The sequence below is a fragment of the Salmo salar genome, chromosome ssa19 (genome assembly GCF_905237065.1).
Source record: "Salmo salar chromosome ssa19, Ssal_v3.1, whole genome shotgun sequence".
Taxonomy (NCBI): domain Eukaryota; kingdom Metazoa; phylum Chordata; class Actinopteri; order Salmoniformes; family Salmonidae; genus Salmo; species Salmo salar.
In genome coordinates, this window is record NC_059460.1 from 1,605,397 (window position 1) to 1,633,104 (window position 27,708).

General features: G+C 42.5%; 3 protein-coding genes across 15 annotated transcripts in view; 1 reads left to right on the top strand and 2 right to left on the bottom strand.

The window, feature by feature from the left end:
• Positions 1-11,712, bottom strand: part of LOC106578280 (katanin-interacting protein) — a 61,611-nt gene extending 49,899 nt beyond the window's left edge. For both annotated transcript variants that reach the window (XM_045701969.1, XM_045701967.1), the window contains exons 1-2: positions 9,733-11,712; positions 9,165-9,256 (exon numbers count right to left, since the gene is read on the bottom strand). The gene's annotated coding sequence lies outside the window, so the exon portion shown is untranslated. The remainder of the gene's footprint in view (positions 1-9,164; positions 9,257-9,732) is intronic.
• A 388-nt stretch (positions 11,713-12,100) lies between these two features.
• LOC106578283 (DCN1-like protein 3) lies at positions 12,101-18,577 on the bottom strand. Of its 11 annotated transcripts, none has more exons than XM_045701980.1 (5): positions 18,329-18,577; positions 17,038-17,123; positions 16,695-16,816; positions 15,939-16,518; positions 12,101-13,876 (listed from the first exon to the last, which is right to left on the bottom strand). In XM_045701980.1, the coding sequence occupies exons 4-5, from the start codon at positions 16,406-16,408 to the stop codon at positions 13,330-13,332; spliced, it is 1,017 nt and encodes a 338-aa protein (XP_045557936.1). In that variant the 5' UTR covers positions 16,409-16,518; positions 16,695-16,816; positions 17,038-17,123; positions 18,329-18,577; the 3' UTR covers positions 12,101-13,329. The 11 variants fall into 11 exon arrangements, with proteins under 11 accessions (XP_045557936.1, XP_045557935.1, XP_045557931.1 ...); XM_045701979.1 differs by having other exon boundaries at positions 17,038-17,211; XM_045701975.1 differs by having other exon boundaries at positions 18,030-18,577.
• On the top strand, positions 17,462-25,689 carry LOC100195572 (LYR motif containing 1). 2 transcript variants are annotated; one of them, XM_014156896.2, is made up of 5 exons: positions 17,462-17,532; positions 19,877-20,034; positions 24,893-24,953; positions 25,086-25,117; positions 25,223-25,689. In XM_014156896.2, the coding sequence occupies exons 2-5, from the start codon at positions 19,882-19,884 to the stop codon at positions 25,337-25,339; spliced, it is 363 nt and encodes a 120-aa protein (XP_014012371.1). In that variant the 5' UTR covers positions 17,462-17,532; positions 19,877-19,881; the 3' UTR covers positions 25,340-25,689. The 2 variants fall into 2 exon arrangements, with proteins under 2 accessions (XP_014012371.1, NP_001134073.1); NM_001140601.2 differs by lacking the exon at positions 17,462-17,532 and adding an exon at positions 18,873-18,915 and having other exon boundaries at positions 25,223-25,680.
• The last annotated feature ends 2,019 nt before the right edge of the window (positions 25,690-27,708 follow it).

Here is a 27,708-nt window from a genome sequence, read left to right on the forward strand (position 1 = left end):
TGGGGGGCGATCAATTCACATATGGTGTCCGGGGCACAACTGGGGGCTGAGGGGGGTCTATAACAAGCGGCAATGGTGAGAGACTTGTTTCTGGAAAGGTGCATTTTTAAAAGTAGAAGCTCGAATTGTTTGGGCACAGACTTGGATAGTATGACAGAACTCTGCAGGCTATCTCTGCAGTAGATTGCAACTCCGCCCCCTTTGGCAGTTCTATCTTGGCGGAAAACGTTATAGTTGGGGATGGAAATCTCCTAAGCTAGGATTCAGACACGGCTAGGACATCAGGGTTGGCGGAGTGTGCTAAAGCAGTGAATAAAACAAACTTAGGGAGGAGGCTTCTAATGTTAACATGCATGAAACCAATGCATTTACGGTTACAGAAGTCAACAAATGAGAGCGCCTGGGGAATGGGAGTGATGCTGGGGGCTGCAGAGCCTGGGTTAACCTCTACATCACCAGAGGAACAAAGGAGAAGTAGGATAATAGTACGGCTAAAGGCTAAAAGAACTGGTCATCTAGTGCGTTCAGAACAGAGAGTTAAAGGAGCAGGTTTCTGGGCACGGAAGAATAGATTCAAGGTATAATGTACAGACAAGGGTATGGTAGGATGTGAGTACAGTGGAGGTAAGCCTAGGCATTGAGTGACGATGAGAGGTTTTGTCTCTAGAGTCACCATTTAAGCCAGGTGTGGTCACTGCGTGTGTGGGGGGTGGAACATAAGGGCCAGCTAAGGCATATTGAGCAGGTCTGGAGGCTCTACAGTGAAATAAGACAAAAATGACTAACCAAAGCAGAAATGGACAAGGCATATTGACATTGGGGAGAGGCATGTGTAGCCGAGTGTTCATAGGGTCCAGTGAGTAGCTAGGCGAGCTGGAGGCACGGCGATTCAGACAGCTAGCAGGCCGGGGCTAGTAGCAGGCTAACAGATCGGATGGTTACGTCGGCAGACCAGACGTGATGGCTTGGCGGGGCTTCGTGTCGGCAGCAAAGGGTCCAGGCCAATTGGCAGAAGAGGTATTGAAGCTCACAAACTATCTGATGAATTCTTCGGCTAGCCAGGAGATGGGCCTAGTTCGAGGCTAGCTCCAGGCTAACAGCTAGCTAGCTGTGATGATCCGGAGTAAAGGTTTCGAGCTTGCAGTAGGAACCCGGGGATGTGGTAGAGAATAGCAGTCCGATATGCTCTGGATAGATATTGCGCTGTGCAGGCTTGCAGGAGTTGCCTAGGCTGAGGCTGGCAGTCCGGGTTAACGGTGAAGACTGCTAGCAGTGGCTAACTGACTACGAGCTAGTAGATAGTTAGCTGGCTAGCTTCTGAATGGGGTTCCAGTGCAAAAGTGTAAAAATAGCAGATCCAGGGAGACTCCCGCATGCTTTGTTGACTACGAACTTTCTTTACCCAACCGTGGGACAGACTACAGTGAGGGAAAAAGTATTTGATCCCCTGCTGATTTTGTACGTTTGCCCACTGACAAAGAAATGATCAGTCTATAATTTTAATGGTAGGTTTATTTGAACAGTGAGAGACAGAAAAACAAACAAAGAAATCCAGAAAAAAACGCATGTCAAAAGTGTTATAAATTGATTTGCATTTTAATGAGGGAAATAAGTATTTGACCCCTCTCAATCAGAAAGATTTCTGGCTCCCAGGTGTCTTTTATACAGGTAACGATCTGAGATTAGGAGCACACTCTTAACCTGTTGGGGCTAGGGGGAAGTATTTTCACGGCTGGATAAAAAATGTACCCGATTTAAACTGGTTACTACTCTTTTCCAGAAACGAGAATATGCATATAATTAGTATATTTGGATAGAAAACACTCTAAAGTTTCTAAAACTGTTTGAATGGTGTCTGAGTATAACAGAACTCATATGGCAGGCCAAAACCTGAGAAGATTCCATACAGGAAGTGGCCTGTCTGACAATTTCTGGTCCTTCTGTTGCCTCTCTATCGAAAATACAGTATCTCTGCTGTTACGTGACACTTTCTAAGGCATCCATTGGCTCTCTGAAGGCGCCAGAAAGTGGATTGGGGTGTCTGCTGTCTCTGGGCAAGGTTCAGGAGCTCTGTTAGTGAGTGGTCAGCCTAGTGGCTCAGAGACAGGAGATGCGCGGTCACGAGACTACTCCATTTTTTTCTTCACCTGTTTGAATGAATACAAGGTTGTCCGGTTGGAATATTAGCACTATTTTACGAGGAAAATCTTATAAAAATTGATTTTAAACAGCGTTTGACATGCTTCAAAGTACGGTAAAGGAACATTTCAATTTTTTTTGTCACGAAATGCGCCCGCGCATCACCCTTCGGATAGTGACCTGAACAAAACTGAGGTATTTGGATAATAACTTTGAATTATTTGGAACCAAAACAACATTTGTTGTTGAAGTAGAAGTCCTGGGAGTGCATTCGGACGAAGAACAGCAAAGGTAATCCAATTTTTGTAATAGTAATTCTGAGTATACTGAGCCTCGACGGTGGCGAGTGTCTGAATAGCTAGCCGTGATGGCCGAGCTATGTACTCAGAATATTGCAAAATGTGCTTTTGTCGAAAAGCTATTTTAAAATCTGATACCGCGATTGCATAAAGGAGTTCTGTATCTATAATTCTTAAAATAATCGTTATGTATTTTGTGAACGTTTATGCTGAGTAATTTAGTAAATTCACCGGAAGTTTTTGGTGTGTATGCTAGTTCTGAACATCACATGCTAACGTAAAAAGCTGGTTTTTGATATAAATATGAACTTGATTGAACAAAACATGCATGTATTGTATAACATAATGTCCTAGGAGTGTCATCTGATGAAGATCATCAAAGGTTAGTGCTGCATTTAGGTGTGGTTTTGGTTTTGGTGACATACATGCTTGCTTTGAAAATGGCTGTGTGATTATTTTTGGCAGGGTACTCTCCTGACATAATCTAATGTTTTGCTTTTGCTGTAAAGCCTTTTTGAAATCGAACAACTTGGTTGGATTAACGAGAGTCTTATCTTTCAAATGGTGTAAAATAGTCATATGTTTGAGAAATTGAAGTTATAGCATTTTTGAGGTATTTGTATTTCGCGCCATGCGATTCCACTGGCTGTTGAATAGAGTGGGACGCTGACGTCCCACGTTTCCCATAGAAGTTAAAGGGAGTGCTCCTAATCTCAGCTTGTTACCTGTATAAAAGACACCTGTCCACAGAAGCAATCAATCCGTTTCCAAACTCTCCACCATGGCCAAGACAAAAGAGCTCTCCAAGGATGTCAGGGACAAGATTGTAGACCTACACAAGGCTGGAATGGGCTACAAGACCATCACCAAGCAGCTTGGTGAGAAGGTGACAAGAGTTGGTGCGATTATTCACAAATGGAAGAAACACAAAAGAACTGTCAATCTCCCTCGGCCTGGGGCTCCACGCAAGATATCACCTCGTGGAGTTGCAATGATCATGAGAATGGTGAGGAATCAGCCCAGAACTACACGGGAGGATCTTGTCAATGATCTCAAGGCAGCTGGGACCATAGTCACCAAGAAAACAATTGGTAACACACTACGCCGTGAAGGACTGAAATCCTGCAGCGCCCGCAAGGTCCCCCTGCTCAAGAAAGCACATATACATGCCCGTCTGAAGTTTGCCAATGAACATCTGAATGATTCAGAGGACAACTGGGTGAAAGTGTTGTGGTTAGAGGAGACCAAAATGGAGCTCTTTGGCATCAACTCAAGGAGGAGGAATGCAGCCTATGACCCCAAGAACACCATCCCCACCGTCAAACATGGAGGTGGAAGCATTATGCTTTGGGGGTGTTTTTCTGCTAAGGGGACAGGACAACTTTACCGCATCAAAGGGACGATGGACGGGGCCATGTACCCTCAAATCTTGGGTGAGAACCTCCTTCCCTCAGCCAGGGCATTGTGAATGGGTCGTAGATGGGTATTCCAGTATAACAATGACCCAAAACACACGGCCAAGGCAACAAAGGAGTGGCTCAAGAAGAAGCACATTAAGGTCCTGGAGTGGCCTAGCCAGTCTCCAGACCTTAATCCCATATAAAATCTGTGGAGGGAGCTGAAGGTTCGAGTTGCCAAACGTCAGCCTCGAAACCTTAATGACTTGGAGAAGATCTGCAAAGAGGAGTGGTACAAAATCCCTCCTGAGATGTGTGCAAACCTGGTGGCCAACTACAAGAAACATCTGACCTCTGTGATTGCCAAGAAGGGTTTTGCCACCAAGTACTAAGTCATGTTTTGCAGAGGGGTCAAATACTTATTTTCCTCATTAAAATGCAAATCATTTTATAACATTTTTGACATGCGTTTTTCTGGATTTTTTTGTTTGTTATTCTGTCTCTCACTGTTCAAATAAACCTACTATTAAAATTATAGACTGATCATTTCTTTGTCAGTGGGCAAACGTACAAAATAAGCAGGGGATCAAATACTTTTTCCCCCTCACTGTATGTTTATTTCCAGACTCGGGACTCTAACTTGGTTACACTGACTTTTGGCCTCCCATCCTATTCTAACCACCTCTCGCCGGCTTTGTATTCATGTTAACTGATGAAATTGCTGTACAATATGATCTTGCTGCCATCTAATGCACATTCAGATGTCATACATCAGCTCTGCAGAGCTCTCCCTGTCCTATGTCGTGCCTTGATTGTATTACTATTGACGATATCTGGAAATGTGCATGTACACCCTGGCCCATCTACTGTTGCTAGACCCAATTCTGACTTGTGCTCTGATATCTGCTTCACTGATTTCTGCTCTCGTAAAAGGCTGGGTTTTATGCACGTTAACAATATAAGCTTATTACCTAAAATGGATCAATTGAAAGTGTGGGTTCACAGCTCCAACCCAGATGTGTTGGTCACTACTGAGACGTGGTTAAGGAAGAATGTTTTGAATACTGATGTTAACCTTTCTGGTTATAAACCTTTTTTGGCAAGACAGATCTTCCAAAGGTGGGGGAGTGGCAATCTTTACCAAGGACCACCTTCAGTGCTCGCTTGAATCAACCAAGTCTGTCCCCAAACAATTAGATTTTCTGGTTTTAAGCATTAAACTTTCAAATGGCTCTTTGTTGACTGTTGCTGGGTGCTTATTGTCCTCCATCAGCACCGCCCTGTACCCTACCTGCCCTAAGCTCTCTCCTGGCCCCTTACACTAAGTCTGAATTTGTCCTGCTAGGTGACCTAAACTGGGACACACTTAAACCACCTGACCAAGTCCTAAAGCAATGGGACTCCCTAAATCTTTCTCAGATTATTACCAATCCCACAAGGTGTGAATCCAAACACCCAGAAAAGGCTACTCTCCTCGATGTTATCCTCACAAATAATCCTGATAGGTATCAGTCTGGTGTTTCCTGTAATGACCTTCGTGATCACTGTTTTACAGCCTATGTTTGTAATGGCTGTCCTGATTTGTCATAGATGCTTGCTAAAAAACTTCAACTGGCCTCTGTAAAATGGAATAGAATCAGCTTGATCCCCTCTGTCAAACACGCTTGGACCTTCTTTTTTGACATTTTCAGTGGTATTGTTAACAAACACACCCCCATAAAGAAAATTAGAAACAGGTTCAGCCCCTGGTTCGACCGTGATCTTGCAGAGTTACTTCACCTCAAGAATTGCATTTGGCGAAAGGCTCGGTAGACGCATACTCAGGCTATCCGTAAGGCCAAAGTTAGTTACTTTAAGGAACAGTTCTCTCTCTGTGGGTCTTACCCCAAGAAGTTCTGGAAGACGGTTAAAGACCTGGTGAATAAACCCTCCTCCTCACAGCTGCCCATGTCCCTTAATGTTGATGATGTGGTTGTTACTGACAAGAAGCACATGGCTGAGCACTTTAATCACCACTTCATTAAGTCAGGATTCCTATTTGACTCAGCCATGCCTCCTTGCCCGTCCAACATTTCCTCATCTCCCACCCCTTCTAATGCGACTATCCCAGATGCTTCTCCCTCTTTTTCCCCTGCCCGCTACAAAGTTTCTCCCTGTGGGCAGTCACTGAGTCCGAGGTGCTAAAGGAGATCCTGAAACTTGATTAAAAAACAACATCTGGGTCAGATGTTTTAGACCTTTTCTTTTTTAACGGTGCTGCTCCTCTCATCGCCAAGCCTACCTCCCACCTTTTTAACCTGTCTCTCCTTTCTGGGGAGGTTCCCACTGCTTAACCTTTCTGGCGCAGGCGTTCCGCTAGCGACCCACCTCGACAACATCCGGTGAAATTGCAGAGCGCCAAATTCAAAATACAGAAATAGTCATAATAAACATTCCAAAAAAATACAAGTGTTATACATCGGCTTAAAGATTAATTTCTTGTTAATCCAGCTGCTTTGTCAGATTTCAAAAAGGCTTTACGGCGAAAGCATACCATGCGATTATCTTAGGACAGCGCCCCGCTTACAAAAGCATACAAACATTTTACAACCAAGTAAAAGAATTACAAAAGTCAGAAATAGCGATAAAATTAATCACTTACCTTTGAAGATCTTCATATGGTTGCAGTCACAAGAGTCCCAGCTACACAATAAATGTTCGTTTTGTTCGATAAAGTCCCTCTTTATATCCCAAAAACTGTTTGTTGGCGCGTTGTGTTCAGTAATCCACTGGCTCAAAGGCGGTCAAAACATGCAGACGAATACATCCTAATAGTACCGGTAAAGTTCGTCGAAACATGTCAAACGATGTTTATAATTAATCCTCAGGTTGTCAATTGTCTAAATAATCGATAATATTTCAACCGGACAATAGCGTATTCAATAGAAAGGAAAAACAACAAAGGTCGGGCACGCACACGGTCACTCGCGCAAGCTAGCTCTGCCTTCTTCCCCAGTCCACTGACAAAAAGGTCTCATTCTTCTTCATTTTTCAGAAAACAAGCCTGAAACAATGTCTAAAGACTGTTGACATCTAGTGGAAGCCATAGGAGCTGCAATCTGGGTCCTAACCCATTAGATACTCTATAGGCATTCAATTGAAAATACCCACATCAAAAAAATCCCACTTCCTGGATGGATTTTCCTCAGGTTTTCGCCTGCCATATCAGTTCTGTTATACTCACAGACATTATTTTAACAGTTTTGGAAACGTTAGAATGTTTTCTATCCAAATCTACTGCATTACCTAGCTTCTGGGCCAGAGTAACAGGCAGTTTAATTTGGGCACGCTTCTCATCCAGACGTCAAAATACTGCCCCCAAGCCATAAGAAGTTAAAAGCCAGCCACGGTTCGTCCTTTATTTTAAAGGGGGAGATCAAGCTGATCCTAACTGTTATAGGCCTATTTCTATTTTGCCCTGTTTATCAAAAGTGTTGGAATAACTTGTCAATAATCAACTGACTGGCTTTCTTGATGCCTATAGTATTCGCTCTGGTATGCAATCTGGTTTCCGCTCAGGTTATGGATGTGTCACTGCAACCTTAAAGGTCCTCAATGATGTCACCATTGCCGTTGATTCTAAGCAATGTTGTGCTGCTATTTTTATTGACTTGGCCAAAGCTTTTGATACGGTAGACCATTCCATTCTTGTGGGCCGGCTAAGGAGTACTGGTGTCTTTGAGGGGTCTTTGGCATGGTTTGCTAACTATCTCTCTCAAAGACTGCAGTGTATAAAGTCAGAACATCTGCTGTCTCAGCCACTGCCTGTCACCAAGGGAGTACCCTAAGGCTCGATCCTAGGCCCCACGCTCTTCTCAATTTACATCAACAACATAGCTCAGGCAGTAGGAAGCTCTCTCATTCATTTATATGCAGATGACACAGACTTATACTCAGCTGGCCCCTCCCCGGATTTTGTGTTAAATGCTCTACAACAAAGCTTTCTTAGTGTCCAACAAGCTTTCTCTACCCTTAACCTTGTTCTGAACACCTCCAAAACAAATGTCATGGGGTTTGGTAAGAAGAATGCCCCTCTCCCGACAGGTGTGAGTACTACCTCTGAGGGTTTAGAACTTGAGGTTGTCACCTCATACAAGTATTTGGGAGTATGGCTAGACGGTACACTGTCCTTCTCCCAGCACATATCAAAGCTGCAGGCTAAAGTTAAATCTAGACTTGGTTTCCTCTATCGTAATCGCTCCTCTTTCACCCCAACTGCCAAACTAACCCTGATTCAGATGACCATCCTATCCATGCTAGATTACAGAGACATAATTTATAGATCGGCAGGTAAGGGTGCTCTCGAGCGGCTAGATGTTCTTTATCATTCGGCCATCAGATTTGCCACCAATGCTCCTTATAGGACACATCACTGCACTCTATACTCCTCTGTAAACTGGTCAACTACATATTCCCGGTTGCAAGACCCACTGGTTGATGCTTATTTATAAAACCCTCTTAGGCCTCACTCTACCCTATCTGAGATATCTACTGCAGCCCTCATCCTCCACATACAACACCTGTTCTGCCAGTCACATTCTGTTAAAGGTCCCCAAAGCACACACATCCATGGGTCTCTCGTCTTTCAGTTCGCTGCAGCTCACGACTGGAACAAGCTGCAACAAACACTCAATCTGGACAGTTTTATCTCAATCTCTTCATTCAAAGACTCAATCATGGACACTCTTACTGACTGTTGTGGCTGCTTTAGGTGATGTATTGTTGTCTCTACCTTCTTGCTGTTGTCTGCGCCCAATAATGTTTGTACCATGTTTTGTGCTGCTACCATGTTGTTGTCATGTTGTGTTGCTACCATGCTGTGTTGTCATGTGTTGCTGCCTTGCTATGTTATCGTCTTAGGTCTCTCTTTGTGTAGCGTTGTCTCACTTTTCATTATGTGTGTTTTGTCCAATATTTATATATTTTTTTTAACCCCAGTCCCTTTTGCCAGGCCGTTAATGGAAATAAGAATGTGTTCTTAACTGACTTGCCTAGTTAAATTAAGGTTATATAAATTTTAATAAATGTGGATAAGAGTTACAGACAAGACATTTACAAGACTAAAATGGTTTTATTGATCCTTTTAATAATTGTCAGGATTGTGCATCTCCTTTACAAAACACCCTGGCAGAGATGCAACAGCATCCTCCACTTGAGAGGTGAGGAGTGGGCACATATATCAGGCTTCATGGCAGGAAGACGCAAGGCCATCCCTTTTTGTAGTGGACGTCCATTCACATGACCTCAGCTACTGTGTTATTTGAATGAGAAAGAATATTATTTAGCTTACCTCTTTATCCATTGTATATCTGACACTGGTTTTCACATAGCCCTAATTCCACATGAGAGGATGATGTCATTCCATGATGTTCTTAATCAGCTCTGAAGCAAGAAAAAAAGAAATGGATCGAGATTAACTTTTTTATGAGGACCGTTCGTCTGCAGATGTTGGCGCTGCTGGATGTGAGCGTTGCCGCACCCGGATTGTCTTTTTCCCGCATAAGGAATAACTGCACGCTGCTACTAAAATTCTGGCCCTGGCTACATTCTCCGTCATAGTTACAATATCAGTATTTTACATTTCACATAGCTAAGTTTCAACAATGCACTCCAGACGTTGAAGTTAGCGCAGTCGGTGAATAAATCAGTATAGATATTCAGCTTTATTTCTTCTGGATTTTTAGCAAGTCGGCGCTAGCTAACTGATGTTGCTGGCTGCACGAGAACCACTGGACGCTGTAGCTGTGTGGCTTAACTAGCCAGCTACACTAACGAATGGCTAGGCTTCTCACCATTTTCCATCAACTTGCTGTTTTTAGACAAAAGATACATTTTCGTTTAATGTTTAAAATACTCACAATCCATATCATCTCTGTTCACGGGTATTATACCGCAGTTTATCGATATTCAGATTAAGTCCGAGTCTCATGTGTCTTGTGTGTTGGTAACAGCTGATGCTAGTTACCAGGAGAAACATCCACCAATAGCGAAAGCCCCTCTGTGTTGGACACACCCATGAGGAAGAGCACCATGTTTTGTGTACACTGCCTGTCTAAACAGCCCAGGCCTACCACAGCGGAGAAGTATACTTTGCCTACCCTTACTAACCATAAATTATATTCTGGCCATATCAGAGCTAAAACATTTTTTTTCCATTTCTCAATAAAATGACATTTCTAATTGAAACAGCTAATATTTAGCTTGAAAAGTAAGAACCAGGGCAGGGAGCAGCCTGGGACATAGAGAACAGAAGGTTTGTTAGATTAGATGCCCAGTTGTGTCCAAATGTTCTCAAAAGTCATACTGCAACCCTCAATCAGAGCGGGAAAATGACACCACAAAAACATAATTAAACTCTCCAAATGCATTTTGTGGACGACTGACACAAGTTGAACACCGTTTTATTCATTATAAATCAATGCATTTTATATAAAAAGGGCAAAGGGATCTGAAATGAAACCATTGTAAATGTAAACCTCACAAGAATGGCACCACCTGACCTAGTTACAGACACTCAATGAGCCAATACACCTGGTTAACAATCCACTGTCACCAAAAGGCCTGGGCTATGTCTAACTTCATTCAACAGTTGTGAATGGTTTAGAACCGAGTGCTGCAGACATAAATGCATGAGAGCATTACAAGCATGGCAACTAGGAGGACTATTGTGTTTTGTGCACTTAACACAACGGTCACTAGCAGCCAACACACATTCTTGACATGCTCACAAAACTAGAGTGAATAGCTGTCCAATGGTGTAAGATTGTTGAGAACTTGGTAAGGTAAACGAGACAAAAGCTTTGTGTAACGCCCCAACGTAACAGTCCTGAATGTAGCCCAGGTACAGCCACCTTCTGTTTGCACAAGACCAGGGCCAACCCGTAAAACCTACCTACCCTAGGGTATTCACAGATCTGAAAGAACTAGATGTGATAGCTATAGGCATAAGTCCACAGGCCAAAACCATATCGCTTAGATGCGTCCAATCATTTGGGATCTGTGAACACTAAAAGAGTCAAGGGCTAGGGACCAAAATAGAACCAAGCCCTGGTTGTTAGTTAGAATAAGCTAAGACACTATTGCAGTCTAGAGCACTCAAAGAGCAGAACAGAGCATAAAAGAGTGGGATCGTTTTCGAAGAAATCAACTTGACATTTGAAAGGACTTATTGGTACAGTGCATTCAGAAAGTATTCAGACCTTCACTTATTCCACATTTTTCTACGTTACTGCCTTATTTTAAAATTAATTCAATTGTCCCCCCTCATCAATCTACACACAATACCCCATAATGACAAAGCAAAAACAGACATTTTTGCTAATTTATCAAAATTAAACTTTTGTATAAAATGTACATAAGTATTCAGACCCTCTCCTCAGTACTTTGTTGAAGCACCTTCACTGCAGATCCTCTCAAGCTCTTTCAAGTTGGATGGGGAGTGTTGCCGCACAGCTATTTTCAGGTCTCTCCAGAGATGTTCGATCGGTTTCAAGTCCAGGCTCTGGCTGGGCCACTCAAGGACATTCAGAGCCTTTTCCCAAAGCAACTCCTGCATTGTCGTGGTTGTGTCCTTAGGGTCATTGTCTTGTTAGAAGGTGAACGTTCAACCCAATCTGAGGTTCTGAGCGCTCTGGAGCAGGTTTTCATCAAGGATCCCTCTGTACTTCGCTCTGTTCATATTTCCCTTGATCCTGACTAGTCTCCCAGTCCCTGCCGTTTAAAAACATCCCCACAGCGTGATGCTGCCACCACCATGCTTCAATGTAGGGATGGTGCCAGGTTTCCTCCAGACCTGACTCTTGGCATTCAGAGAATCTTGTTTCTCATGGTCAGAGTCCTTTAAGTACCTTTTGGCAAACTGCAAGCGGGCTGTCATGTGCCTTTTACCCGAGGAGTGGCTTCCGTCTGGCCACTCTACCATAAAGGCCTGATTGGTGGAGTGCTGCAGAGATGGAACAACCTTCCAGAAGGACAACCATCTCCACAGAGGAAGTCTGGAGCTCTGTCAGAGTACCATCGGGTTATTGGTCACTTCCCTGATCAAGGCCCTTCTCCCCTGATTGCTCAGTATGGCCAGGCGGCCAGCTCTAGGAAGAGTCTTGGTGGTTCCAAACTTCTTCCATGTAAGAATGATAGAGGCTACTGTGTTCTTGGGGACCTTCAATGCGGGATAACATTTTTGGTACCCTTCCCCAGATCTGTGCCTTGACACAAACCTGTCTCGGAGCTCTATGGAAAATTCCCTCGACCTCATGGCTTGGTTTTTGCTCTGACATGCACTGTCAACTGTGGGACATTACATAGACAGGTGTGTGCCTTTCCAAATCATGTCCAATCAATTGAATTTATCACAGGTGGACTCCAAGTTGTAGAAACATCTCAAGGATGATCAATGGAAACAGGATGCAGCTGAGCTCAATTTCGAGTCTCATAGCAAAGGGTCTGAATACTTATGTAAATAAGGCATTTGTTTATTTGTAATCAAATTGCTAAAATTCCTACGTTTTTTGATTTGTCATCATGAGGAAAAAAAGGAAGTTAATCCATTTTAGAATAAGGCAAAATGTAACAAAATGTGGAAAAAGTGAAGGGGTCTGAATACTTCCTGAATGCACTGTATATACCCTAAACACTTTTTAATTTAGATAAATAAAATAGAAATTCTAGGAAGTAATTGGTATTGTCACTGGCAAATAAATGTTTACTTTAGGACATTACTCAGTCTTAGGACATTATGCACACTCGAGTACGACCACATCTTTGAACAAATCATGGTTGGCCATCACAACGACAGGCAATAGATAGATAGGTCAAGAATATAACCCTTTAAATAGTCCACATTTCAAAAGGCAACCCAATTCATCCACACTCAAATATTGTTCCAAAATAAATAAATAAAAAATCAAGTTGGTTTCACTGACCCCAACAAGTAAAGCTCAGGCTCTGGTAATAAGATGTTTGCGGACAACTAGATTTCCCTTAATGTAATATGACAATTGAATAGGCCTGCGTCTTTGGGTGAGAGGTCAAATCACCAGTGTTTCCAGGTCAATGTAAGCTGTAAAAATATAAGACTTGGGAAGGGGCATGGCTTTCTGGCACCTGGCTTTTAAAGCAACCTTATATACTGAGCTTTCTTTGAGTTTAGCGAGGGTGGGGAAAGATTAAAATGGACCACATGTCCAAATTACCAAAAACACACATTAAAGAAAAATAAAATAAAACAAATAACTTAAATAGAAGTGCTAAAACAACAGTTATTTGAGCCCTTTCATTAACCAGAAATAAAGCAGGGTGTAAGCGAATCCCAGCCCACCCCAACAGAAAAGGAGAGAGGGGAATAACAGTAATGGTAATACCAATTTGTCATCCAATGATTCACAGATGTACAGTTCACTTGTAGGTCAGACTCCACCCACCCCAACCTCCCTTCCCAGAATTCTATAGTCCTGTAGTCAGTGCCCCCCCCAGGTCTGTGAGCCCCGTCCGCCCTCTGTTTCAAGTCTGTCTGTGCTGGAGGGAGAGCTCTCATCAATCTCAGTGCATCCCCTGTCCTCCTCCTCTGCCCTCTTTAACTGCTCTTCCTTCCTCCTGCGCTCCATCTCCCACTCTACAAAGGTGTCAAAGAGGCTTGGCCAGGCCTCGTCCTCGCTGTAGTTGCTCAGGTCCGGCCCGATGGCCTGCGTGAAGTTGAGGAACATGTTCCAGGTGTCCCGCGAGATGCCCCGCACACCTGACGGGTTCTCGCCCAGGAAGTCCAGCCAGTGCTCGAGGATGGCTGGCGTGTCCTGCGTGAAGACCAGGCGCCACAGCGCGATGGCGATGTCACGCTGCAGCGAGCGCTGGCCTTCCTCAGCGTCCAGGCCAAACTGGAAGGTGAAGCGGTACAGCTCCTTGAAGTTCTCCTCGCCCTGCGCCTCCATCAGCATGAAGGGGAACCGGGAGCAGATGCCCTCGAGACTGTCCGCCTTGATCGCCCTGCATCCGTCTACAAACTCCTTCCTATAGACAGGCGGAGAAAAACAGGACTGCGTTATAGACCATGACACAAGGTTACTATAAACAAAAAAATGAATCATGAAAAAACAATTTAGACAACTTAAATAAAATAATTAACAACAAACTATATTTGACTCCAAAACTAAATCAAATCATCATGAATTGTTTAGTTTTATTATAAACTTGTTGTTTACTTTTATTGTAAACTTTGGCTAAATAAATCTAACAGGGTTTTCAAGAGATTCAACCTACAGAATCGGGCTGGTAAATGCTGCCAGAAGATGGTGTTGTTTCAAATAGGTCTACTTAGTGCGTCACTATCACTAGCTAACAGGGGGGGGAAAATTGCCTAAGTAGCTAACTTGATTCTTCTTACATGTACTACTAAAGTTAAAAAGCATTGGGTTGGTGTAAGCATGGGTGAGAGTTTGCTTCCACCATATGTTTTGCACCAGTCTTGGCGCTATTCCTTTTGAATCCAAGTCACATTGAGATTTACTTTATCATTTCAACCTAACCCATGACCTGACTGATCACCTTTTGTATTACTGCCTTCTCTGTGGTATTTGTATTGATTAAGGATTAAGGATCCCCATTAGCTGACAAGGCAGCAGCTACTCTTCCTGGGGTCCAGCAACATAAAGGCAGTTATATACCCTTAGGCTATACTCTCCTACCACATATCTAGAATACAAAATCCATGTGTACGTGTGTGTCTTATCAGGTATATGTGTGTCTGTCTCTTCACAGTCCTCGCTGTTCCATAAGGAGTATTTTTATCCGTTTTTTATTTTATCCGATTCTATTGCTTGCATCAGTTACCTGATGTGGAATAGAGTTCCATGAAGCCATGGGGTAACATCCCAGAAAACACAACAAAAAACTCTTGACACAAATGGTTCCGAGCCTCCACACATGCTTTCTGTCCAACACTAAAACTGCAACTAAATAATATAAAAACTATATAGAAATATTTTTGCTAAATAAAACTAGCAAATCAGGTCTGAAAACTAACAAACTAAACTTTAATAGAAATACAACTAATATAAAAACACAAAACTTTAATAACCTTGCTGCAACATAATGTCAACCTTTGAATCAGGCAATAAGCCTTAAATAAGCCGTATGGAGAAAAACCTGTCAGTGACAACCTGGGGCAATTTCAAGTCAATAAGCTCAGTTGAGAAACTCTTACCACCAAACTCTGATAAATCATCACCTAGGCCTCAACATAAACAAGTCAGGTAAAGTATGCAAGGAAATAACTGTGCCTTCTTGGTCTCTCAACTCTTTATGATAACGTGTAGCAGGCCCGGACACTTTACAGTACAGGGAGAGAAAGGGCGAGATGCCACCTGAGATTAACTTGACCACATCCTGTCACCCTGCCATATAGTGCTTCTGTCGCTTCAGCACATGACACCCTGGCCAGATATGTCCTCTGATATGCCTTGTTTTTCGATCCCATTTTATACTGCAGACATTAAATCAGACCTGGTGTGAACAGCAAAGCAACAGTAAAACTTTCTACGTTTCTGGCTCTAGGTAGCTCAGATGAGAATTTTTTTTTATATGTAAAATGATAGTAATAGGTCAAATTTTCAGACTAGGTACAACATTATGACAATTGATGAGACAAAATCATCTGAGGAATAGACAATCAGAAAGACACACTGTCCACTCATTACAGAGTGCAGTGTCAGAGCCAGAGCCAGAGACTGATTCTATTTGTTCCCCCTACCTGTCAACTATAAAGTGTGAGCTACAGAGCTGCTGAAACGAGTGGGGGGGGTGGAGTGGGGTGGCCAGCCAGAACAATGTCAATTGAAACACTGCACAGTAAGAGGAAACTAGCCTAAAACAGACAGTGCAGGGTAGCAGTAGACATTTTGAATTTGATCAGAGTTCAAGCATCAGACATTATGAGCTAATATGGTCTCTTTTGGACCAATACTTGACTTGAATCTTCTCAGAACATATTCTCCAAATATCAGGCAACAACACATTGATGTAGCGTTTTCTTTGTCTTATCTCTACCCCTTCCCATTCACAACCCATCTCTAACCTTGTAAACTTGCACATGGTGGCCGCCTGAAACTTCCAAGCGAGGACCAGCACACGGAACTCGGCGGGGTCCACGTACAGGTCATTGCAGAACCTCTCCATGCCCTCCTCCAAGATAGACTCCTCCTGCGGGTCCTTGTAGCAGCAGAAAAGCTCCTCAATGCGCAGCAAGGACGGCCCCTCCCTGTCTGCCACCGAGCGCTCCTCATTCCTCAGGTCCCCCATCATGGCCGATGTGGGGATCACTGTGGTCTCCACGGTAACCTCCAAGGCATTCTTGGTGCCATTGAACATGAGCTCACTGGAGGCCTTGCTGCTCAGGCCACTGGGCTCCTCCTTGTGCCCTCCTCCCCCACTGCCTCCCGTGCCCCCGCATTTCTTGTGGTGGGACTTGGACCCAGGCTCCTTGTCGCCACTCTTGCTGCCAAGCGAGGACGATGGGTTCTTACACTTGGTGACACACTGGCCCATGTCGCTCTCTTTGGTCCTCACGGTCTGTCCTCCCCTCCTTCAGGCCCTGCCTGCCCCACCTAGACACCTCTGCTCTGGCCTGATGAGACGTCTCAACATGCCCTTGGGCCCTGAGACAGAGGAGGAGTCCAACAGTCACACAGAGTCAACAATAACAGTGACAATGAATCACTGGATCAACAAAGCTGTGAGTCACAAAGGGTCAAAAGCCACAACACTGATGTAATAATTACTAGAGAAAAAACCCACTAAATGCTCAAGTTAGAAAAACATATGAAGATCATACAGTAGGCTACATCACCACCAACGAAGAAGGGTGGAGTGCCTGGCAGCTTTTTGAAGCCTGGCCCTGGTACCATAGAAGCTGGTACCATGGAGAGGAGGGGGGGTCCAAATCAAACTGGAGGGCTGTATAAGTACGAAACACTTATAGAGAGGAGCCTTATACAGCATGGGTTATCATAGAAACAGACTAAAATACTTAGAGACAAGATGTTTTTAACCATAGAAACCACAAGATAAAACAATTAGAAGTGGTCCGGCTCATTCATACTACTAGCCTACACAATACCCTACCACAATAGTTGAGAGGTAGAGCAAGAAATGGGTTAGTGCTGATAAATACTTACAGACACTTCCTCAGAATGCATTGACCACTCTAGATGAAGGTGTCATCTTATTCTGCTCCATTGTAGTGACCTTGACATCCGCAATGCTGAATGACACACACCATCTTGTCACCATAAGCATAATGTCATACAGGGGTGTTGTTCTCCCACATGTAGATTCAGTTTGTTTACTTGCTGTGAATTTGTAATTTGAGATCGAGAAAGCAGTCAGTTACTACGTAGCAGGGTATTCCCACAGCAAACTATAGCAACAAATATGACTAAGCTTTCTCCTTTGTGAGAGCTTTTAATTATATACATTTGAAATATTCCGAGACTCATGAGAAATTCATGATAGCTTCCAGCTGTCGCAAGATTCATATGCCACCTAGCAATGTCTCATGATTTGATGATGAAACACTTAGCTACAAGAGAACCGCCCCTGATCACATTTAGCTATTGAAACTATTCCTGAGGAATGGAACTTCCGATCTAGTTCCCCGTGGACATGTACAGGTAAAACACCTCCTGGAAAGCTTGCAGTGCTTTCAATCATGTTCACCCCATTCTATTATGGCAAATGGAGGTTATTGTTTTAGCTAGCTGAATAGGAACACATCTACCATTTCAATACTGAGGGGAATATCTAGTTAACATAACTATTTAGCTAGCAACCCATTTATCAAAATAACACTGCCAGAAAGAATCTAAACTAGCTTGTCTAGCTAACGTTAACTCATCTGAATGCGGCGTCGTCTAGTTGCGTCTTAGTTTGACCAACTAACAACATGCTGACCTAATCAACATGACTGTCTAACAACTTCAGTAGCTAAATTCCCTGACAAAATAAAGCCTCGTTCGTGGCTTGCTATACTTCGCCATCATCATACCCTAACTAGTGGCTGTCTAACTAGCACGTCATCATGTAGCTGGAGCGCTAACTTTACAGATAACGTTAGCTAGCTAGCATGCCATAGATATAAACTTGTTTAGATAGTGAACAACAAACGTACCTTTTAAAGAGAAATGATTGTCTAGAAAATCGCGTACATCACTCCAATAACATTAGCTAGTAAAACAAAACGTCAGCTTGCTAGTTTAGGACACGACACAAATAAACATCCCCACATAGCTAAAAAGCTAGCCAGCTAACGTTAGCTAGTCAGCATCATAAACAAAACCGAGCGTTTCAGTTGACTTTTGCCTGATAAGAACGCACCTGGTTTGCAAATAACCGTCCTAAACGACTGACTTCTACTTTAAATTGACTGCTAAATCAAACAACTCAGATGAACCAGTACGAAAGGCTTACAGTTTCTTTGTGTTTCGCCTTTTTGTGGACATTAAGGGAATTTTCCCTGCATCACTTCCTCCCCGCAGAGCACCCCACCAGCGAGACGTCTAGAAAGCTATGATAACCACTGATCTACATGGATAAGGATGGGCTCCCCTGTTTAGATTTTGTTAAACATTGAAGTGGCTGGCAAAAATTCAAACGAACAGGAATCAACATTGTGTAATATTAGGTGAAATCTTCCTCTTTGGGTTTGAACTCGAAGGGCTTTGAAAAGCTCCCGAGTGGCGCAGCGGTCTCAGACACTACATGTTTGTGATAGAGGCGTCACTACAGACCCTGGTTCGATTCCAGGCTGTATCATAACCGGCCGTGATTGGGAGTCCCATAGGGCGGCGCACAATTGGCCCAGCGTCCTCCGGGTTTGGCCGTCATTGTAAATACGAATGTTTACTTGCCTAGTCAAATACAGGTTAAATAAAAAATGAAATTGTTTCGTAGCGACTTTGCAACACACTGATTGCTGCGAACACTTGAATCAAATTACGTCAGTGTAATCGTCATATCTATGCGACATGTTGCGTAAAAAGCTCACAGCACAGCAGGTAGGTCAAGTCATTCATAATACGACTTTTCTGCAAGTCAGCGTTAGGAATTCATGTTATTGTAATGTTGACATACACCGTTAGATATTCCTGTCCTAGATGTTCCAATTACATTAAAGATAAGCATGTCATCATTAGCCAGGTATATTGGCTTGTCACCCTGCTAGCTCTTTTTTTAAATACATTTTTTTATGTAGAAAAAACAGTACACATACAAGAAGTATACAAATAGATCATGATAATATATGCTAGGGGGTACAACAAATGACATATTATACAAAAACCTTAAAAGAAACACACATATTGATTGTTTTAACAGCTTTCTAAGAAGAATGTTGAATAGTCTGCTCGAATGTACTGCTCGAATTCCTTATAGAAACACGGAAGTGTTTTTTTTATTAGTGAATTTACATTTATGAATATGACATTTTGCCATTAGCACAATTAGATTTATGAGATACATTTTTTTTTAATCCTTATTATGGTTAAGGAAACCGAGCAGCACATTCACCCATAAAAAAGTCACCCTGCTTGCTCACGTTAGCTAATCAAAATTAAATCTACTTATACACTTTTCTGAAAATCAGTTCATTTAATTCTAGTGTACATACGATCAATGTCACCAGGGATGGGCTGTATGTAAGGACTGTACTAAGCTGATAGCTATCTAGTGATTCTAGTCTCTGCTACAATGAAAATAAAAATGTTCCGATGTTATATTGCCACCTAGTGGTTTATTTAAACATGCGCGTACATGTATTATTTTCCCACACTTTCCAGCAGTAAACCAACTTCTGTTTCAGTAATAATTCAAAGCAGTTAACCCACGGCCATATATATATATATATATATATTTTTTCAACTATCCAATTATGTTTGATCACTGGTTATATTTCAAACAGGGTCCCAGTCTGACTCCCTGCATATATTGTTTATATTCCCTGCTTTGTATTGATTTTAGACCAAATGACGTCAGCCACACGTAGTCAGGTCCTGTCACTGTATATGAGGGTATTCCGGATCGCCCGGGGCTGGCAGTCCACACTCCCCCAAGACACTGAGAGCGAGAGACGGTACATTGTCCAGGAGGCCCAGACCCTCTTCAGACAGAACCAACAGGTAAAGATAGTAGGGGTGGGCAATTTACATTATTTGGCTGTTCAAGTGTTTGCATATTTTTTTGTCAAGTACTCGAGTGGAAAAAACTTTTTTTTTTTGTGGAGAACGACCAATAACTGTCCTTCACCATATATCAGGCCGATATAGGCCTTTTCTAGTCCATCCCCTTCTATCGGCTATGCCGATAGTCCCTTTACATAGCAAAACTGCTGCTATACCAGCCACCTCTGGCATAGCAGCACTGCACAATGCTGAGGAATGTCTAACTGGGAAAATCAGCAGTAGTAGTAAGCTTGCTCATTCTCCAACAGGAAGGTGCCCTATTGAGAAATTGATTCATTGAGACAGTGACCAAAATCAAACTCCTGTTGCAAATATTAGTTTAGTTAATTCACTAACAATAAGTCTTGTGTCGACGTGCCCGGACATGCATGCATGCATGCATGCATGCATTAAGCAAGCAAGCTAGCTAACTCAGTCCGATGACTAGCTAAGCAGATAAATGTGACTTGCAGTGGTGGAAAAAGTACCCAATTGTCTTACTTGAGTAAAAGTAAAGATACTTTTATAGAAAATGACTCAAGTAAAAGTCACCCAGTAAAATACTACTTCAGTAAAAGTCTAAAAGTATTTGTTTTTAAATGTACTTGAGTATCAAAAGTAAATGTAATTGCTAAAATATACTTAAGTATCAAAAGTAAAAGTATAAATCATTTCAAATTCCTTATATTAAGCAAACCAGACCGCACGATTTTCTTGTTTTTTAAATTCATGGATAGCCAGGGGCACACTCTGGCACACGTGACAAATAAAGTTTGATTTGCTTCGTTTGTCAATTATGTCTGAGTGTTGAAGATAACAAGTGTAGACTTTAGCGTGAAATACTTACTTACAAGCCCTTAACCAACAGTGCAGTTCAAGAAGATTTAAGAAAATGAACTCAGCAAAAAAAAGAAACGTCCTCTCACTATTAACTGTGTTTATTTTCAGCAAAGTTAACATGTGTAAATATTTGTATGAACATAAGATTCAACAACTGAGACATAAACTGAACAAGTTCCACAGACATTTGACAAACAGAAATTGAATAATGTGTCCCTGAACAAAGAGGGGTCAAAATCAAAAGTAACAGTCAGTATCTGGTGTAGCCACCAGCTGCATTAAGTACTGCAGTGCATCTCCTCCTCATGGACTGCACCAGATTTGCCAGTTCTTGCTGTGAGATGTTACCTCACTCTTCCACCAAGGCACCTGCAAGTTCCCGGACATTTCTGGGGGGGAATGGCCCTAGCCCTCACCTTCCGATCCAAAAGGTCCCAGGCGTGCTCAATGGGATTGAGATCCGGGCTCTTCGCTGTCCATGGCAGAACACTGACATTCCTGTCTTGCAGGAAATCACGCACAGAACGAGCAGTATGGCTGGTGGCATTGTCATGCTGGAGGGTCATGTCAGGATGAGCCTGCAGGAAGGGTACCACATGAGGGAGGAGGATGTCTTCCCTGTAACGCACAGTGTTGAGATTGCCTGCAATGACAACAGGCTCAGTCCGATGATGCTGTGACACACCGCCCCAGACCACTCTCCACCTCCAAATCGATCCCGCTCCAGAGTACAGGCCTCAGTGTAGCGCTCATTCCTTTGACGATAAACGTGAATCCGACCATCACCCCTGGTGAGACAGAACTGCGACTCGTCAGTGAAGAGCACCTTTTGCCAGTCCTGTCTGGGGCAGTGACGGTGGGTTTGTGCCCATAGGCGACGTTGTTGCCTGTGATGTCTGGTGAGGACGTGCCAACAGGCCTACAATACCTCAGTTCAGCCTCTCTCAGCCTATTGCAGACAGTCTGAGCACTGATGGAGGGATTGTGCGTTCCTGGTGTAACTCGGGCAGTTGTTGTTGCCATCCTGTACCTGTCCCGCAGGTGTGATGTTTGGATTTACCGACCCTGTGCAGGTGGTGTTGTTACACGTGGTCTGCCACTGCGAGGACGATTAGCTCTCTGTCCTGTCTCCCTGTAGCACTGTCTTAGTTGTCTCACAGTACGGACATTGCAATTTATTGCCCTGGCCACATCTGCAGTCCTCATACCTCCTTGCAGCATGCCTAAGGCACATTCACACAGATGAGCAGGGACCCTGGGTATCTTTCTTTTGGTGTTTTTCAGAGTCAGTAGAAAGGCCTCTTTAGTGTCCTAAGTTTTCATAACTGTGACCTTAATTGCCTACCGTCTGTAAGCTGTTAGTGTCTTAACGACCGTTCCACAGGTGCATGTTCATTAATTGTTTATGGTTCATTGAACAAGCACGGGGAACAGTGTTTAAACACTTTTCAATGAAGATCTGTGAAGTTATTTGGATTTTTACAAATTCTTTGAAAGACAGGGTCCTGAAAAAGGGCCGTTTCTTTACCAAGTAGACTAAAATAAAAAGGTAATAATAACAATAACAAGGCTATATACAGGGGGCACCGGTACTGAGTCAGTGTGTGGGGGTACAGGTTAGTAGAGGTAATTTGTACATGTATGTGGGGGTGAAGTGACTATGCATAGATAATAAACAGCGAGTAGCAGCAGTGTACAAAAGGAAGGGGGGTGTCAATATAAATTGTCCAGTGGCGATTTTATTAATTGTTCAGCAGTCTTATGGCTTGGGTGTAGAAGCTGTTGAGGAGCCTTTTGGTCCTAGACTTGGAGCTCCGGTACCGTTTGCCGTACGATAGCAGAGAAGACAATCTATAACTTGGGTGACTTCAGTCTCTGACAATTTTATGGGTTTTCCTCTGACACCATAAACTATCAAAATAAAGTCACACACTCCATGTATAAACTCCCAGCAATTGAATGGGTATTTACCACTGTTTCGGAATCACTATGCCTTCCTCAGGGTAATGTCATGAATACTTGAACTAGGTTATGTAGACAAACAGTGCAATTAGTGCAACCAATGACAATAGTGAGGGGTGTGTCATAATGATTAAATTAATTAAAATTAATGAACGATACTGTTAAAAAATAGTATATGGCATATTAAATCTACTACGCTATTGTTACCATATAGAAACATAATGGAATATTGTACATCATATTCGCATCAACATACATTGTTTCATTCAATTTCACATCATTTTGTATTTCATTTCATATTTGTTACATGTAATCTTTTGGCTCAACCTTAATGTATAATGAGCATCATCATACAGGGGGGAACATATTAGGTGTACGCTAATAACCTATCATTTTGAACATGCTCCATTTTCGGCAACGAGCCATCTGACTTACGGTGTAACTTTAGCTATTTACTGGTGTGTTTATCTGACCAGCCGCAATCATATCCGTAAATTGACAGTTGATAGTTGGATTAGATGATTGTCGTAATGGGGAAAGGAAGTGTTTTTAAAATGCCTAAATAAAGGTTGACAATAGGTTTAGATATTCCTGCAATATTCCTGCATGTTTATGGACCAAGAAATATGTAGATCAGCGCGTCCACAGTTTAAAAAAAAAATCACAACAGCTGTGATGGAAACAGGAATTTACGGTACAGTTTTGTAAATGCCGACAGATTATTTGTTCATTTGACATGGATCTTTTTGCGGCGGTAAAATGTGTTATGCAAGAAATGGCAGTGGAAAGGCCACGATGCGCAAATATTGATATATGACTTGGAGTCACGTGATGATATGTTGTGTGGCCCTCCCGCTATGATTCGGGAACCATGCAGTTTATTGGGCTACAGATGAAATAAATGATAAGTATACTGAACAAACATATAAACGCAACATGCAACAATTTCAACGATGAAAACTATTTAAACGATGCAACAATTTCAACGAGTTACAGTTCATATTTGGGAATCAGTCAATTTAAATAAATTCATTAGGCCCTAATCTATGGACTTCACAGAAAGCCTTTTGGGCAGATGGATCATTTCTGGTATCTTTTATTTTAGCTCATGAAACATGGGACCAACACTTTACATGTTGCATTTATATTTTTGTTCAGTATAGTTTATTCTGCCTGTTCTTTGAAATTTTCTAAATGGATAAACAATTCCACATTGAACACTGATGAATTACGGCCATTACATCTGTTTGGTGTGCAGGCATATGCTTAATGATTCTGATGAAAATACACTCTGTTTTTCTCAAACTAATGTTTTTGCATATTTTCAGTGTGGAACCTGTCTATATTTAGAGGGGGATTATAGCCTAGGCTAACCAATTCTAAATGGCTCTAGCAGTTCTCAAAGTAGCTTAAGTGGAAAATATACGGGATGCAATTATTACACAACTGCAGCTCTTTGTTGGAAAACATTTTCCTGTTTCAGTCAACCAGTCTATTTTGAATTTGTGATAAAGCTACTGTCATTTGGCAAGGAATGTAGCTAGTGTATCCCATAAATTATATGTTTTTATAGGCATTTATTTCTGTAGGCCTAAGGGAGCATGTTTGCGCACTCGGCACGCATGGTGTGGAGGGAACGGTCGGAACGCAATTGATTGAAGGAGACACAGAGAGGAAAGGGAATTTAGGGAGAAGAACGGTGTGATGCTTGGCTTGTTTCTTTTTTGTTGTGCCCCGCAAATGCACATGTACAAATTGAACACTGGAGTCGAAGCAAATTAACGTTGTCTTCAAGACAAAATGTAACTTGCCGGTTCGGGTAGCCACAAAGCCCATTCCACCAAATAATTTTACAGTATTTAAAAAAAACAACAAGTGATCTTTGGTTAAAGATCGAGATTTGACGTCCGTTCGAGGACTCTATTATTCATGCCTATCCCTAAAAGATAGACCTAAAGGTTGTCTGGTGTAGCTCAAATTCTTCTTTATCTGTTGTTCTGTGTGTCCCCTTTAGCTGACGGATCATACATCAATAAAGAAGTGCATAGACGAATGTGAGGCAAGGATAGAAATTGGTAAGTGTCAACGACAGCCTGGTTGACATTTTTAATGAATTAATTTACAATGTATCTCGATAATTGACACAATGTTCACACTTAAATGCTTTGGTGTGAGAATGTGACATTTTTCTCCACTCTAATTTGCAGGTCTTCATTACAGGAATCCCTATCCAAGACCTGTAAGTGACAGACATCTAAACCAGAACAAATGTTTCCCTCTCAGGAACTATTGTCATTTCACTATTGTCTAATGTAATGGTTTTATTTTGGTTCTTTAATTGCAGCTCTACCTGCCTATAATGGGACTGGCAACCCAGAAAGGCAGGAAGCTGAAAGCACAGCAGCGCATGAGGAAGCAGGCCAAGCCGGTTTACTTACAGTCACATGACGAAGACAGTTGAGACTAGATTAACTCATGTTGCCAAGGACAGGAAGACCGTCACTGGCTGATCTCAGGAGGAGTTGAGTTCATATGACCACTCAGCTGTAGATGACAAAAGTAATTTATATCCAATGTTCATCACGCACATCAATGTTCATCAAGCACATTTCAATGTGCACTGCAGGATCCAATCCATCATGTCTGTGCAACAGTATACTTTACCAAGTATATTTATGCATGCATTTCCTGACAAAAGCTGTTATGTAAATGTCAGTCTTGTCTGTCCCATAAGATAGTCAGCCAAAAATATGTATGATATTGTTTTGACTGTATTTATTCTTTCAATAAATTGAGTTTTGATAAATGCCACTCCTCTGCATTCATGCTTTCAATAAATAAAAAGTCAGATGAAATCTGTCAGGTAGAAAAATACTCAGATTCCTCAGTACTTTTCCGATACTTTTTAGCCAGTAGTTCTGAAAGTAGCGCTCACGAGACAAAAGTGGTCCCGAAAATGTTGTACTTCACCATCACATCATTGTTCTCTAGCCTCTGTAGCATGCACAAAGAGAATTTGTAGTATTCATGAGCTGTGCACATGCATGGCTTCACCCAACAACCTCGTTGGACAATGCAGTGCCAATCGGACCTTGCGTCCCACTTTAACCTTGCAAGCTCATTGGGCATTATTCCACCTGTAAATCAACATTGTCTGTCATGCTTGGTCCTGGATAATTCCCTTTGTTGTACAGACTGGTACAGTAATCAAGCGATTGTGAAAATGTCATTTTTATACAATGGAAAAGTTATAACCTACTTACTATATGTTTGCATCAAATGACCTATCCTTTAAAGTCATGTAATGATTACAGTGCCTTCAGAAAGTATTCACACCCCTTAACTTTTTCCACATTTTGTTGTGTTACAGCCTGAATTTAAAATGGATTAAATTGAGATGTTGTCACTAAACACAATACCCCAAAATGTCAAATTGGAATGATGTTTTTTGACATTTTTACAAATGAATTAAAAATGAAAAGCTGAAATGCCTTGAGTCTATAAGTATTCAACCCCTTTGTTAATGGCAAGCTTAAATAAGTCAAGCAGTAAACATTTGCTGAACAAGTCAAAAGTTGCATGGACTCACTCTGTATGCAATAATAGTGTTTAACATGATTTTTGAATGACTACCTCATCTCTGTACCCCACACACAATCGTCTGTAAGGTCCCTCAGTCAAGCAGTCAATTTCAAACACCGATTCAACCACAAAGACTAAGGAGGTTTTCCAATGCCTTGCAAACAAGTTGCACCTATTGGTAGATGGGTAAATGTGAATAAAGTCAAGGGGTATGAATACTTTCTGAAGGCACTGTATATACAGGTCTAGTATTTGCCTACATGATGATTGATGATCGCTCCATTCATGAAAATGGATCGCTACTACAGACAGTGAGTCACGTGGCCGTGACTTGCTATATAAAGCAGCCATTCAGTTACTGTTCGATTGGACGTTAGAATTGTCAAAACGAGTGACCTAAGCGGCTTTGAGCGTGATATGATCGTCGGTGCTTGGTATCCAGTATCTCAAAAACGGCCCCCCTTCTGGGCTTTTCGATTTTAAAATAGCTTTTCGGTGAAAGCACATTTTGCAATATTCTGAGTAGATAGCCCGGCCATCACAGGCTAGCTATTTTGACACCCACCCCTCCCCCCCCTCCTCCCTCTCTGCGGATGACTTCGTCAACCATTTTGAAAAGAAGGTTGACGATATCCGATCCTCGTTTGCTAAGTCAAACAACACCGCTGGTCCTGCTCACACTGCCCTACCCTGTGCTTTGACCTCTTTCTCCCCTCTCTCTCCAGATGAAATCTCGCGTCTTGTGACGGCCGGCCGCCCAACAACCTGCCCACTTGACCCTATCCCCTCCTCTCTTCTCCAGACCATTTCCGGAGACCTTCTCCCCTTCCTCACCTCGCTCATCAACTCATCCTTGACCGCTGGCTACGTCCCTTCCGTCTTCAAGAGAGCGAGAGTTGCACCCCTTCTGAAAAAACCTACACTCGATCCCTCCGATGTCAACAACTACAGACCAGTATCCCTTCTTTCTTTTCACTCCAAAACTCTTGAACGTGCCGTCCTTGGCCAGCTCTCCTGCTATCTCTCTCAGAATGACCTTCTTGATCCTAATCAGTCAGGTTTCAAGACTGGGCATTCAACTGAGACTGCTCTTCTCTGTGTCACGGAGGCTCTCCGCACTGCTAAAGCTAACTCTCTCTCCTCTGCTCTCATCCTTCTAGACCTATCTGCTGCCTTTGATACTGTGAACCATCAGATCCTCCTCTCCACCCTCTCCGAGTTGGGCATCTCCGGCGCGGCCCACGCTTG